Source organism: Oncorhynchus gorbuscha, unplaced genomic scaffold (assembly GCF_021184085.1).
Source record: "Oncorhynchus gorbuscha isolate QuinsamMale2020 ecotype Even-year unplaced genomic scaffold, OgorEven_v1.0 Un_scaffold_2510, whole genome shotgun sequence".
Lineage (NCBI taxonomy): Eukaryota > Metazoa > Chordata > Actinopteri > Salmoniformes > Salmonidae > Oncorhynchus > Oncorhynchus gorbuscha.
Genome location: NW_025747002.1, coordinates 1 through 15099, shown reverse-complemented (window position 1 = coordinate 15099; position 15099 = coordinate 1). Strand labels below are relative to the sequence as shown.

General features: G+C 45.7%; 2 protein-coding genes across 2 annotated transcripts; both read right to left on the bottom strand.

The window, feature by feature from the left end:
* Positions 1–5742: 5742 nt before the first annotated feature.
* Positions 5743–12647, bottom strand: LOC124025887 (kinesin-like protein KIFC3). Its single transcript, XM_046339200.1, has 9 exons — positions 12552–12647; positions 11973–12084; positions 11662–11846; positions 11375–11479; positions 11118–11248; positions 10778–10898; positions 10109–10238; positions 7672–7901; positions 5743–7071 (listed from the first exon to the last, which is right to left on the bottom strand). The coding sequence occupies exons 1-9, from the start codon at positions 12636–12638 to the stop codon at positions 6940–6942; spliced, it is 1233 nt and encodes a 410-aa protein (XP_046195156.1). The 5' UTR covers positions 12639–12647; the 3' UTR covers positions 5743–6939.
* A 497-nt stretch (positions 12648–13144) lies between these two features.
* LOC124025883 (kinesin-like protein KIFC3) lies at positions 13145–15027 on the bottom strand (the record flags this gene model as incomplete). The annotated part of the gene is made up of 4 exons (XM_046339197.1): positions 13145–13351; positions 13817–13990; positions 14583–14780; positions 14890–15027. Coding segments are annotated over 4 exons (717 nt in total), but the record flags the coding sequence as incomplete, so codon positions are not given.
* Between the last annotated feature and the right edge of the window lie 72 nt (positions 15028–15099).

Here is a 15099-nt window from a genome sequence, read left to right as displayed (position 1 = left end):
CTGAACGTGGAGTTAGGGACTGTATCAGACTATATATGACTGGTCTGAACGTGGAGTTAGTGACTGTATCAGACTATATATGACTGGTCTGACTGTATCAGACTATATATGACTGGTCTGAACATGGAGTTAGTGACTGTATCAGACTATATATGACTGGTCTGAACATGGAGTTAGTGACTGTATCAGACTATATATGACTGGTCTGACTGTATCAGACTATATATGACTGGTCTGAACATGGAGTTAGTGACTGTATCAGACTATATATGACTGGTCTGAACGTGGAGTTAGTGACTGTATCAGACTATATATGACTGGTCTGGACATGGAGTTAGTGACTGTATCAGACTATATATGACTGGTCTGAACATGGAGTTAGTGACTGTATCAGACTATATATGACTGGTCTGGACATGGAGTTAGTGACTGTATCAGACTATATATGACTGGTCTGGACATGGAGTTAGTGACTGTATCAGACTATATATGACTGGTCTGAACATGGAGTTAGTGACTGTATCAGACTATATATGACTGGTCTGACTGTATCAGACTATATATGACTGGTCTGACTGTATCAGACTATATATGACTGGTCTGACTGTATCAGACTATATATGACTGGTCTGACTGTATCAGACTATATATGACTGGTCTGACTGTATCAGACTATATATGACTGGTTAGTGACTGATGACTATCAGACTATATATGACTGGTCTGAACATGGAGTTAGTGACTGTATCAGACTATATATGACTGGTCTGACTGTCTATATATGACTGGTCTGAACGTGGAGTTAGTGACTGTATCAGACTATATATGACTGGTCTGAACGTAGAGTTAGTGACTGTATCAGACTATATATGACTGGTCTGAACATGGAGTTAGGGACTGTATCAGACTATATGACTGGTCTGAACATGGAGTTAGGGACTGTATCAGACTATATATGACTGGTCTGACTGTATCAGACTATATATGACTGGTCTGAACATGGAGTTAGGGACTGTATCAGACTATATATGACTGGTCTGACTGTATCAGACTATATATGACTGGTCTGAACATGGAGTTAGTGACTGTATCAGACTATATATGACTGGTCTGAACATGGAGTTAGTGACTGTATCAGACTATATATGACTGGTCTGACTGTATCAGACTATATATGACTGGTCTGAACGTGGAGTTAGTGACTGTATCAGACTATATATGACTGGTCTGAACGTGGAGTTAGTGACTGTATCAGACTATATATGACTGGTCTGACTGTATCAGACTATATATGACTGGTCTGAACATGGAGTTAGTGACTGTATCAGACTATATATGACTGGTCTGAACGTGGAGTTAGTGACTGTATCAGACTATATATGACTGGTCTGAACGTGGAGTTAGTGACTGTATCAGACTATATATGACTGGTCTGACTGTATCAGACTATATATGACTGGTCTGAACATGGAGTTAGTGACTGTATCAGACTATATATGGCTGGTCTGAACGTGGAGTTAGGGACTGTATCAGACTATATATGACTGGTCTGACTGTATCAGACTATATATGACTGGTCTGAACATGGAGTCACTGACTGTATCAGACTATATATGACTGGTCTGAACGTGGAGTTAGTGACTGTATCAGACTATATATGACTGGTCTGAACATTGAGTTAGTGACTGTATCAGACTATATATGACTGGTCTGAACATGGAGTTAGTGACTGTATCAGACTATATATGACTGGTCTGAACGTGGAGTTAGTGACTGTATCAGACTATATATGACTGGTCTGAACATGGAGTTTTCCAATTTGTAAGTCGCTCTGGATAAGAGCGTCTGCTAAATGACTTAAATGTAAATGTAATGGAGTTACTGACTGTATCAGACTAATTGCTCTGTGGATTCCAGAGTCCAGGGAGGCTTGACGTGATTCCTCTACTCTTCCTGTGATCTACATTCTCAGAATAGATTTGGCTTCGGCCCACATATTCCATCAGAAAGCACCAAGGGATAGATTCAGTCTGGAGGGGCTGTAAACGGTCTAAAATGGGCCGTTCCAGGTGTTTTGTTGTGAAATGATAAACATGGTAGGAGCTAAAGACAATGAAGAATACATGGTGGCAGCAGCTTGGGCACTACAGTTATGTCTCCTCTACGCCAATATCAGATCCTTTGTATTTTGTGCTACACCCTTTTCTGAAGTATAGGTGTGTGTGTGTGTGTGTGTGTGTGTGTGTGTGTGTGTGTGTGTGTGTGTGTGTGTGTGTGTGTGTGTGTGTGTGTGTGTGTGTGTGTGTGTGTGTGGTGTGTCGTGTGTGTGTGTGTGTGCAGTGTGTCGATCGTCTGAAAGGCAGCGAGGAGGAGCTGGCTGGAGCTGTAGGAGCCATAGGGGTCACAGCAGAGGGGGACTCAGACTGACCCCTTAATCCAGAGACACACCACGCGACCCTGGATCTGACCCTACCAATGTGTCTGTTCTGTTCAGCTGAATGTTTGTTTTGGGAATCGGGGGCTTTTGGTTTCCGTAGCTGTTAAAGCTACTGGGGAGTGTGAATATGCCAGTTAGATGTGTCACCTTGATGACTTCTGAACTCCGGTCCTAGTACTTGTCACAAATGACACCCTATTCCCTATATAGATCACTACTTTTGACAAGTAGTGTGCTAGATGGGGAGTAGGGTGCCATTTGGGATGCAGAGCCTGTGTGAAAGTCCGACCAGACTTTGTCAGTGTAGTGCTAGCTGGAGGATCATTGGGGGTTGTTGTATACAGCTGTTGTAAGGATCGTCTGTTATTCATGTGTCTTTTTAATTATATTTTTCCAGTAAAATGATTTGGATTTTCCCAACGTTTGTGTCGTGACCTTTTCTTTGAGACTGAAATATTATATAAAATAGACAACACAGAATGAGTTCCCCCACATTTTTTTAAAATTCCAAATTTATTTTGAAAATCAGCTGAAAACTGATCCTTAACCAATCAGATTGTAAAGTGACCACTTGTATATCCACTTGTATAATAAGTTACTGCAACAGGAAATGTATTGCTACTCTATTGACATAAAATATACTATTAACCCAACAGTTGACTGACTGTAAGGGGATTAAATGGCATATATTATTATTTATTATATTATTCATATATTATTATACGAACCCAACAGTTGACTGAAAAAAACAGATTACAATGAACAAAGACATTTTTGGTATGATGATATTTCACTAATTATACATCTAAAGCACCTAAATTGGCCTGAAAAGCGCAAAACTATTTATTTCACAAAGTGCTTCCCACCAGTCCCCAAAACACACCAAGTTGCTCTATCAAAGTAGGATCTTAATTTGAGCCAGGTTGCTACAGCAGGAAAATAATCCCGTAGCAACAGGAGATGTGAATTATTATGTGGATTATAATTAATGGACTTTTTTTTTGTAAGGGTTGATTACATTGCTCATAATGGAAAATCAAGTCATGAATGGAAATGACAAATACATGACAAGTTTTATGTTTCCTGCGTTGCAGGATGGTTCTCCTGCAACAGAGTGATCTAAGATACTACATCTGAATTGCACATATAACAGCACTTAGTTATTTATCATATTGTCACACAGGGCTAGCTACCTACTGCACTCTCTGTCTGGGTTCCAAATAGCACCCCTGGGCCCATAGAGTCCTGGTCAGAAGTAGGGTACTATATAGGGAACAGGGTACCATTTGGGACGCAGGGGTAATTGCTCACTTCACTGAAAGCCAGTGAATTAGGCCGTATGAGAGAAATACGATAACGCACCACAAACCGCTTTTTCCAACTTCACAATAATGACACATTTTGTGATAGAGGTCATCATTGAAAGTAGGTATATCCTTCACTCTGGTCCATGGAGTTAACATGCCCCCTGCTGAGACTTCAGGAAGCAGCACTAACACTCTGGTCCATGGAGTTAACATGCCCCTTGCTGAGACTTCAGGAAGCAGCACTAACACTCTGGTCCATGGAGTTAACATGCCCCTTGCTGAGACTTCAGGAAGCAGCACTAACACTCTGGTCCATGGAGTTAACATGCCCCCTGCTGAGACTTCAGCAGGCCATACTAACACCCTGGACCAGAGACTACCTGAAGGTAGCTGTACTAACACCCTGGACCAGAGACTACCTGAAGGTAGCTGTACTAACACCCTGGACCAGAGACTACCTGAAGGTAGCTGTACTAACACCCTGGACCAGAGACTACCTGAAGGTAGCTGTACTAACACCCTGGACCAGACTACCTGAAGGTAGCTGTACTATCACCCTGGACCAGAGTACCTGAAGGTAGCTGTACTAACACCCTGGACCAGAGACTACCTGAAGGTAGCTGTACTAACACCCTGGACCAGAGCTAATACAGCCCAATCCATCACTTACACAAAACTCAGATTGATCCTACACACTACAGTGCCTTTTTAAGATAGGCCATGTCTATATTGGAATCAAAGAAGCTCACGTGTTATCATACAGAAGATATAGCTTGATAGTTAATACTGCAAGAATAGAACAGCACAGATGTGTATCTACTGTGACACTCATCTCTTGGAGAACATGTTGCATCTTAATGAAACATCTCTAAGCATTGTGATGGTGGAAATAGCATTCAAGGCCTGTATTCCCAAAATGTCTGAGTAGAAGTGCTGATCTAGGATCAGTTTTGCCTCTCGGGTCATAATGAAGACGGTTATAATAACTACAGGGAGTTCCTGATCCTAGACCAGCACCCGTATTCTGAGATGCTTGAAACATACAACCCCTGATGAAGAACTCCTGGCAATTCAGTCAAAGGAAACAGCATTTTTTTTTTTTGTTTAGTTGTGGTTCTAGTGGGAAGTTTCAAAGGTAGAGGTTGTCTTGGTACTCGGGTTAGTGTTTTGGTGATGATGATGTCATACTGGTTGGTGCATCATGCAGATGAGCTGATGACAAGGGCCTTATCTGAACAGCAGCAGACAGGAGACCGTAGAGACTTCTTATCTGAACAGCAGCAGACAGGAGACAGTAGAGACTTCTTATCTGAACAGCAGCAGACAGGAGACCGTAGAGACTTCTTATCTGAACAGCAGCAGACAGGAGACAGTAGAGACTTCTTATCTGAACAGCAGCAGACAGGAGACAGTAGAGACTTCTTATCTGAACAGCAGCAGACAGGAGACAGTAGAGACTTCTTATCTGAACAGCAGCAGACAGGAGACAGTAGAGACTTCTTATCTGAACAGCAGCAGACAGGAGACCGTAGAGACTTCTTATCTGAACAGCAGCAGACAGGAGACAGTAGAGACTTCTTATCTGAACAGCAGCAGACAGGAGACAGTAGAGACTTCTTATCTGAACAGCAGCAGACAGGAGACCGTAGAGACTTCTTATCTGAACAGCAGCAGACAGGAGACAGTAGAGACTTCTTATCTGAACAGCAGCAGACAGGAGACCGTAGAGACTTCTTATCTGAACAGCAGCAGACAGGAGACCGTAGAGACTTCTTATCTGAACAGCAGCAGACAGGAGACAGTAGAGACTTCTTATCTGACCAGCAGCAGACAGGAGACAGTAGAGACTTCTTATCTGAACAGCAGCAGACAGGAGACAGTAGAGACTTCTTATCTGAACAGCAGCAGACAGGAGACAGTAGAGACTTCTTATCTGAACAGCAGCAGACAGGAGACAGTAGAGACTTCTTATCTGAACAGCAGCAGACAGGAGACCGTAGAGACTTCTTATCTGAACAGCAGCAGACAGGAGACAGTAGAGACTTCTTATCTGAACAGCAGCAGACAGGAGACCGTAGAGACTTCTTATCTGAACAGCAGCAGACAGGAGACAGTAGAGACATCCTATCCCTTCAATCGTATCTGTTATCCTGATGACGTTGTCATGGAGACCTCAAGTCATAGCCCTTCTTTATCAGGATAATCAGAATAATTTTAGACTCAGCTGGGGTCTGTTCAGGAGGATGTAACGTTATAGCTGGGGTCTGTTCAGGAGGATGTAACGTTACAGCTGGGGTCTGTTCAGATGGGTGTAACGTTACAGCTGGGGTCTGTTCAGGTGGGTGTAATGTTACATATGGGGTCTGTTCAGGTGGGTGTAACGTTACAGCTAGGGTCTGTTTCAGGAGGATGTAACGTTACAGCTGGGGTCTGTTCAGGAGGGTGTAACGTTACAGCTGGGGTCTGTTCAGGTGGGTGTAATGTTACATATGGGGTCTGTTCAGGTGGGTGTAACGTTACAGCTAGGGTCTGTTTCAGGAGGGTGTAACGTTACAGCTGGGGTCTGTTCAGGAGGATGTAACGTTACAGCTGGGGTCTGTTCAGGTGGGTGTAACGTTACAGCTGGGGTCTGTTCAGGTGGGTGTAACGTTACAGCTGGGGTCTGTTCAGGTGGGTGTAACGTTACAGCTGGGGTCTGTTCAGATGGGTGTAACGTTACAGCTGGGGTCTGTTCAGGTGGGTGTAATGTTACATATGGGGTCTGTTCAGGAGGATGTAACGTTACAGCTGGGGTCTGTTCAGGAGGATGTAACGTTACAGCTGGGGTCTGTTCAGGTGGGTGTAACGTGAGCGAATGGAATGGCATCAAACACCTGGAAACCATGGAAACCATGTGTTCTCCCCAATTAAGGTGCCACCAACCTCCTGTGCATGACATGAACAGACATTATGATCGGTAGACTAGAGAATCTGCAATATTCTCAATATTTAATCTCACTGAATACACACCTGGTAGCTTTTATACTGACTGACTGATAAACAGACTGATAGACTGACTGGCTGACTGGGAAGAGGGGGGTTGTTTGATGTTGTTATTGCTTGTTGATGTATTTGGTTGGCTGCGTGTCTGTTGAGTCCCTGGAGTCCTGGTCGTCCATAGGAACAGGAAGTTGGATGACTTCAGGAAGGGGAGTTCTAGTCACACTGATGACTTCCCCCTCCTCTCTGTATCTTCCTGGCCGCAGGCCCCAGCTCCACCTTACAAACCCTCTCAGCAAACTTCAGAGAACACATGGTCTCTCCCACGTTACTCTCCAGAGCAGACACCTGGAGGAGGACCAGAGCATCAGAGAGGACACTTCCAGACAGATATGACAGTATAATCAGTGTGTTTGATGTAGTGTACTGTATGTTGTGTAAGCCAGGCTGCACCACCTTAGCCTAGTTGTCTTGTAATGTGTAGGCTAAATACAGTATGGACTTCTCCATTCAGAATGCTTTTTAGTCCAGGACAAGGCTTAATGTCCGGGAAGCCAGCCCTATGGGTATACATATAGATGGATATACAGACATTGTAATCTGTGTGTATCAGACGTACTGTACTGTCCTGAGTCCCTACCTGCATCACCATATCAGACATACTGTACTGTCCTGAGTCCCTACCTGCACCACCATATCAGACGTACTGTACTGTCCTGAGTCCCTACCTGCACCACCATATCAGACATACTGTACTGTCCTGAGTCCCTACCTGCACCACCATATCAGACATACTGTACTGTCCTGAGTCCCTACCTGCACCACCATATCAGACATACTGTACTGTCCTGAGTCCCTACCTGCACCACCATATCAGACATACTGTACTGTCCTGAGTCCCTACCTGCACCACCATATCAGACATACTGTACTGTCCTGAGTCCCTACCTGCACCACCATGGCTGTCTTGTTGCCCTTGCCCAGTGAGTCCTGCAGCAGGTATGTGAGGCGACTGTTTCTGAAGGGGATGTGTTTCTCCTTCCCCCTCAGAGCCTGGATAACGTCCCCCAGAGCCAGCAGGGAGCGGTTGATGTTCTGGGCCTCCTTCAGCCTCTCTCCCTCAGCTCCTGACTTCCAGACCCTCTCAGAGCCAGCCAGGTCCACCAGGTTCAACTTGCCTGCAGATGTCACAAAAAAATTCACCCGTTAACGTAACGTTTTCTGGTCCCTTGAATCTTGTCAATATTTGGAACCGGCCCACTTGCCAAATGAGTAGTGCACCCCAGACAAAACACACCTCGCCGACAAACGGTGAAAAGCAGCGGGCGTCGATGAACGGTGGTGATTCAGCATGTAGAATCACGTGATGAACAGAAAATGACAGCCGCTGTTCTGATCACAGGCAATAGGACAGCCACCTGCTGCTTCTAACGGCTAGTTGGTACTGTGTGTCCTGTCTCTAAGGTGTGACGTACCTGATCACAGGCAATAGGACAGCCACCTGCTGCTTCTAACGGTTAGTTGGTACTGTGTGTCCCGTCTCTAAGGTGTGAGGTACCTGATCACAGGCAATAGGACAGCCACCTGCTGCTTCTAACGGTTAGTTGGTACTGTGTGTCTCGTCTCTAAGGTGTGACGTACCTGATCACAGGCAATAGGACAGCCACCTGCTGCTTCTAACGGTTAGTTGGTACTGTGTGTCCCGTCTCTAAGGTGTGACGTACCTGATCACAGGCAATAGGACAGCCACCTGCTGCTTCTAACGGTTAGTTGGTACTGTGTGTCCCATCTCTAAGGTGTGAGGTACCTGATCACAGGCAATAGGACAGCCACCTGCTGCTTCTAACGGTTAGTTGGTACTGTGTGTCCCGTCTCTAAGGTGTGAGGTACCTGATCACAGGCAATAGGACAGCCACCTGCTGCTTCTAACGGTTAGTTGGTACTGTGTGTCCCATCTCTAAGGTGTGACGTACCTGATCACAGGCAATAGGACAGCCACCTGCTGCTTCTAACGGTTAGTTGGTACTGTGTGTCCCGTCTCTAAGGTGTGAGGTACCTGATCACAGGCAATAGGACAGCCACCTGCTGCTTCTAACGGTTAGTTGGTACTGTGTGTCTCATCTCTAAGGTGTGACGTACCTGATCACAGGCAATAGGACAGCCACCTGCTGCTTCTAACGGTTAGTTGGTACTGTGTGTCTCGTCTCTAAGGTGTGAGGTACCTGATCACAGGCAATAGGACAGCCACCTGCTGCTTCTAACGGTTAGTTGGTACTGTGTGTCTCGTCTCGTCTCTAAGGTGTGACGTACCTGATCACAGGCAATAGGACAGCCACCTGCTGCTTCTAACGGTTAGTTGGTACTGTGTGTCCCGTCTCTAAGGTGTGAGGTACCTGATCACAGGCAATAGGACAGCCACCTGCTGCTTCTAACGGTTAGTTGGTACTGTGTGTCTCGTCTCTAAGGTGTGACGTACCTGATCACAGGCAATAGGACAGCCACCTGCTGCTTCTAACGGTTAGTTGGTACTGTGTGTCCCGTCTCTAAGGTGTGACGTACCTGATCACAGGCAATAGGACAGCCACCTGCTGCTTCTAACGGTTAGTTGGTACTGTGTGTCCCATCTCTAAGGTGTGAGGTACCTGATCACAGGCAATAGGACAGCCACCTGCTGCTTCTAACGGTTAGTTGGTACTGTGTGTCCCGTCTCTAAGGTGTGAGGTACCTGATCACAGGCAATAGGACAGCCACCTGCTGCTTCTAACGGTTAGTTGGTACTGTGTGTCCCATCTCTAAGGTGTGACGTACCTGATCACAGGCAATAGGACAGCCACCTGCTGCTTCTAACGGTTAGTTGGTACTGTGTGTCCCATCTCTAAGGTGTGACGTCCTGATCATAGGCACAGGACAGCCACCTGCTGCTTCTAACGGTTAGTTGGTACTGTGTGTCCCGTCTCTAAGGTGTGACGTACCTGATCACAGGCAATAGGACAGCCACCTGCTGCTTCTAACGGTTAGTTGGCACTGTGTGTCCCGTCTCTAAGGTGTGACGTACCTGATCACAGGCAATAGGACAGCCACCTGCTGCTTCTAACGGTTAGTTGGTACTGTGTGTCCCGTCTCTAAGGTGACGTACCTGATCACAGGCAATAGGACAGCCACCTGCTGCTTCTAACGGTTAGTTGGTACTGTGTGTCCCCATCTCTAAGGTGTGACGACCTGATCACAGGCAATAGGACAGCCACCTGCTGCTTCTAACGGTTAGTTGGTACTGTGTGTCCCATCTCTAAGGTGTGACGTACCTGATCACAGGCAATAGGACAGCCACCTGCTGCTTCTAACGGTTAGTTTGCATTGTGTGTCTCGTCTCTAAGGTGTGACGTACCTGTGGTCTTGGCCCCGCTGGCCAGGTCAGTCCCCAGCACAGTGATCATGAGGAGGGCATGAGAACGAGAGCTGTGCTGGTTCATCTGGGTCCCGAAGGTGATCCTGTTACGACGCGCCTGCGCCAGAAGCTACACAGGAAGTGACAGATTTCATGGAAATGTGATATAGAATTATATAGAATTATAGGAAACTTGCACGTGGCATATTTTCATATGATTGTATACACTTTCCCATTACAATAAATGAACCATTAGGGTTCTGATGGAGATGTATGGCTCAGCAGGTAGAGCGCAGGGCTCAGCAGGTTTCAGCAGGTAGAGCACGGCAACACCAGGATTGTGGGTTCTACTCCCTGGGCAACCCATACGTAAAATGTTTGCCAGTTGACTGTAAGTTTCTTTGAATAAAAGCGTCTGTTAAATGGCTTAATATAGTATATTAAATTATTATCAAATTTGAGGTCGAAAAGTCAAGGAAATGATCTATTGATATAGTTGAGAAATCAGTCCCACTGAAAAAAGTATACAGTTGCCAAATTCCGGTAACTATCCCCAAATTCCCAGGTTTTCCAGAAATAATGGTTGGAAGATTCTACCGATCAGCAGGGAATAAACTGGAAAGTTACCAGGACTTTCACCCTGAGAAAAATAAACGTGAGTCTCCTCACTTTCTTGATGTGTTGGAAGCTCTTGACCTCTATGAGCCGGAGTCCAGGGACGTGCAGCTGTCCTGTTCCGTCTGGGTTGATCTTAATGTCCAGCTTCTCTCCATCCTTACTCAGCAGGTCTCTGGGGACAGAACAGGAAGTTATTGTCAGTTTATCGCCACACTAACTTAAAGCACTTTTCATATATTTAAGGCCTCATATACTAATATAAAACAATATAGTGGCACAAATATAAAACGGAAGACTCGAATAATGAATGATAAAACATATCACCACTTCTAAATGCTGGGATAGTTTTCTGCCAGTCATTGAGAGGGAAGGAGAGCAGCTGGGAAGGTACCTGAGCACCTCGTTGTAGATCTCCACAGAGCTGACAGTCACGGTGTACGTCCACATGTCCTTCCTGTCCTCTATCTCACTAAACAGGTGTTTCAGAGCACGCTGGTTGATGCCTGGGTTCTCTGTGCTGCCCTGACGACAACAAAGGATGGAGATTTTGATACAACGAGTCAATTTCAATCAAATATTCAGCCTTATTTAACAACAACACATTTATAAACCTTACATTACACATTCGTATGCAGTGCTACAACACACCTCCATGGTGTAGGTCTTCCCAGAGCCAGTCTGCCCATAGGCAAAGATGCAGACGTGATATCCATCTATACAGGATGTCACCAGGGGCTCGATCTCCTGGAAGACCTTAGACACAGTAGAAAACCAACGGTTAGCGAGTGTGTATCGTTCACAGTCACTGCTGTTTTTTGAGTCACACCACAGAAACTGAAATACCACCCCTGAGCCATCATGGCGTCCACTCATTTAAATAGATAGAGAAGTGACAGCACTGTGTCTCGTAATGGAGACTGAGTTTCTCAGTATACCTCTTCCTGAGTGGCCTGAGGGTGGAAGACACGGTCCAGTTCAAAGTTATGGCAGCGGCCCTGCCCTTTCAGCACGGAGAGAGCTGATTCGTTGTTGGGGTCCGTGGTTACCACCACTGATTGGCCCTCCTCATGCTGGTCCTCCTTCAGAACCGGCTTCACACGGCACAGCACACGGATGTTGCCTAGCAACAATGACAGTTTATTTTAATAATGATACAGCGTTATATATAATTGCCTTTTTTTCCCAATAGAACAAAGAGACTCCCTCCTCCAGTCTCTTCCTTCATCTGGAACTTGTTTCACCATACCTTTGAGCTCGACCAGCTGCTCGTGGTACTTCCTCCGCAGTGCCACCTCCTTCCTGTACTTCTCCAGGAGGTCCTTGTTGGCCTCCGACATCTCAGTCATAGCTGCTGATATCTACACAGACAGGCCAGAGATAAACGGTGAAATCTCACTCATAGCTGCTGATATCTACACAGACAGGCCAGAGATAAACGGTGAAATCTCACTCATAGCTGCTGATATCTACACAGACAGGCCAGAGATAAACGGTGAAATCTCACTCATAGCTGCTGATATCTACACAGACAGGCCAGAGATAAACGGTGAAATCTCACTCATAGCTGCTGATATCTACACAGACAGGCCAGAGATAAACGGTGAACACACACCACACCTTTTCAGCTTGGCCTTTAATTAATGTTATATCTTTACTGTAACTTCAGACATCGTTTTCTCTTTACATCTTTTCTGCTGCCTTCTGTTTGGTTTTTATCTCTTTCATTTGATTGATTTACAGTTTGTGGGTTTAAATTTCACTTTAAATCAAGTTTGATTTGACTTGAAACAACGCTGGTTAATCCAGCAGCAGTGTTTTGTGGGACCTGTTTCTTGGCGTCGGTGATGGCTGCTCCGTAGAAGTCGGAGAAGTTGCGGACCTGACTCCTCAGGCTGGCGTAGTCTGTCTTCATGGTGCGCAGGGTCGGAGGAGCGCTGTCAGACGCTTCTGCAGGTCTGCCACAGGACACACACACACACACACACACACACACACACACACACACACACACACACACACACACACACACACACACACACACACACACACACACACACACACACACACACACACACACACACAGACACACACACACACACACACACACACACACACACAAAGAAAGAAAGAGATAGAGAAAGAAAGAACAGACACACCCAGGCCAAGTTTTAGATGCACTATTGTAAAGTGACTGTTCCACTGGATGTCATAGAGAAAGAATGCACCAATTTGTAAGTCGCTCTGGATAAGAAAGAAATGACTTAAATGTAAATGTGAAAGAAAGAAAGAAAGAAAGAAAGAAAGAAAGAAAGAAAGAAAGAAAGAAAGAAAGACTGTCACAGATGCTCAATGGTGATGTGATGAGCATGAAGCACAACATCCTATGAATCAACAGCGCTCCCAGATTCAACAAGCCCATCACAGCATATCTGCACAGTCTGTAGAAGCTTCTGAAGGTTGTACTAGATGGGACTCACTAAAGAACTGGTCCTGCAGGCTCTGGAAGTGTTCTACGGAGCAGGTCGCTGCAGCCTTTACAGCCTCCTCCTTCTTCTCCTCCAGGTGACCTATCTCCTTCAGCAGTTCCTCCTGCAGTACGCTGATCTCCCGCTCGTACGCTGCAATCTGGGAGAGGCAGTCCCATTCACATTCAGCATATGATGAGGAGGTTCATGAATTGGAATGCGTCCCAAATGCCACCCTGCTCCCTATTTCGTTCACTACTTTAGACCAGGACCCATTGGGCTCCAGCCAACATGGGTCCAGTAGTACGTGACATAGGGAATAGGATGCCATATTGGATGCAGATAATACCTTGCATAGCTTGGTAGGAATGAAGGTTAGTATTATACACTATAGTTTCTTCTTCTGGTTAGTAATTTAACTGTTAAATCTCGTCATTGTGAACTTTGAAGTAGAATACATTTTTTCTCAGGAATGTAATATTTCTTCATGAATATTTCACAGAACAATATTTCACAGGACGTTCAAACCAATACTGTGACTTTTCATTGGTTCCCACCTTGTGTTGCAGGTGACTTTTCATTGGTTCTCACCTTGTGTTGCAGGTGACTTTTCATTGGTTCTCACCTTGTGTTGCAGGTTACAGCTGAATTCATCTGACTTCCTGATGTGCTCCTCCAGTTGTCTGCACTTCTCGTTCTGATTGGTCAGTTTCTCTGACAGCTGCTCGTTCCTCTCTCTGGCCTCAGCCAACTGCCTCAGAGTCACCGGTGACTCCACCTCCACAGTTTGAGTGACAATCTGTCCCGGAAAATACCAATGAAGGTTATAACCTCATTTAATATAAAACCATTTATTCAACAATATATGCCATATATATATATATGCCATTTAGCAGACGCTTTTATCCAAAGCGACTTACAGTCATGTGTGCATACATTCTACGTATGGGTGGTCCCGGGGATCGAACCCACTACCCTGGCGTTACAAGCGCCATGCTCTACCAACTGAGCTACAGAAGGACCACACAACCCGCTTCTCCAGGACCAACAAGACCAGTGTCTGATTCCAAACCATCAGAAAACTGTTAGATTCATTTGAATGAATCCAGAACCGAGTGGCGCAGCAGTCTAAAGCACTGTATCGCAGTGGCATCACTACAGCATCACTACAGACCCGGGTTCGATCCTGGGCTGTATCACAACCGGCTGTGATCGGGAGTCCCATAGAGCGGGGCACAATTGTCCGGGTTAGGGAAGGGTTTGGCCGGGGTAGGCCATCATTTTAAATAAGAATTTGTTCTTAACTGACTTGCCTAGTTAAATAAAGGTAAAATAAGAGAATGAGAAGGTATTGTATTAACAGCAAGGTGTCTTTTGCAGACAATCCCTACCTTGACCTGTGGCTCTTTGGCCCTCTCTTTATCCAGCTCGAGCTGCAACTCCCTCACTCTCTCCTCTCTTCTCCTCTGCTCCTCTCCTCTCCTCCACTCGCTTTGTTCGCTCTGTCGCTCCAGGTGAGACAGCTGATCAGCCCTCTGCTGCAGGGAACTCTCCAGGTGCTGCACCCGGCTGCGCAGGTTCTCATTCTCCTACAGGGAGACGTTCAATTTGTACGCGGTTTCAGCTTCAAACAACTTCAAATTCAATATTTGTGGTTATTGTATAGGGACTAGTGTTTCGTTTGGGACTGCTTCTCACCTTGATGAGTATAGAGCTGGACTGGGAGGGGATGACAGAGAGCTGCTGCAGGAGGCCCTGGGTGACAGTCAGACTCTGTTTCAGACTCTCGTTCTCCGCTGACAGACACACAACCCGCTTCTCCGAGTCTGTGGCTCCCTGAGGAGGAACACAATGGATTACACTAAAGCATGACGAACAGGTTATATCACACTAAAGCATGACGAACAG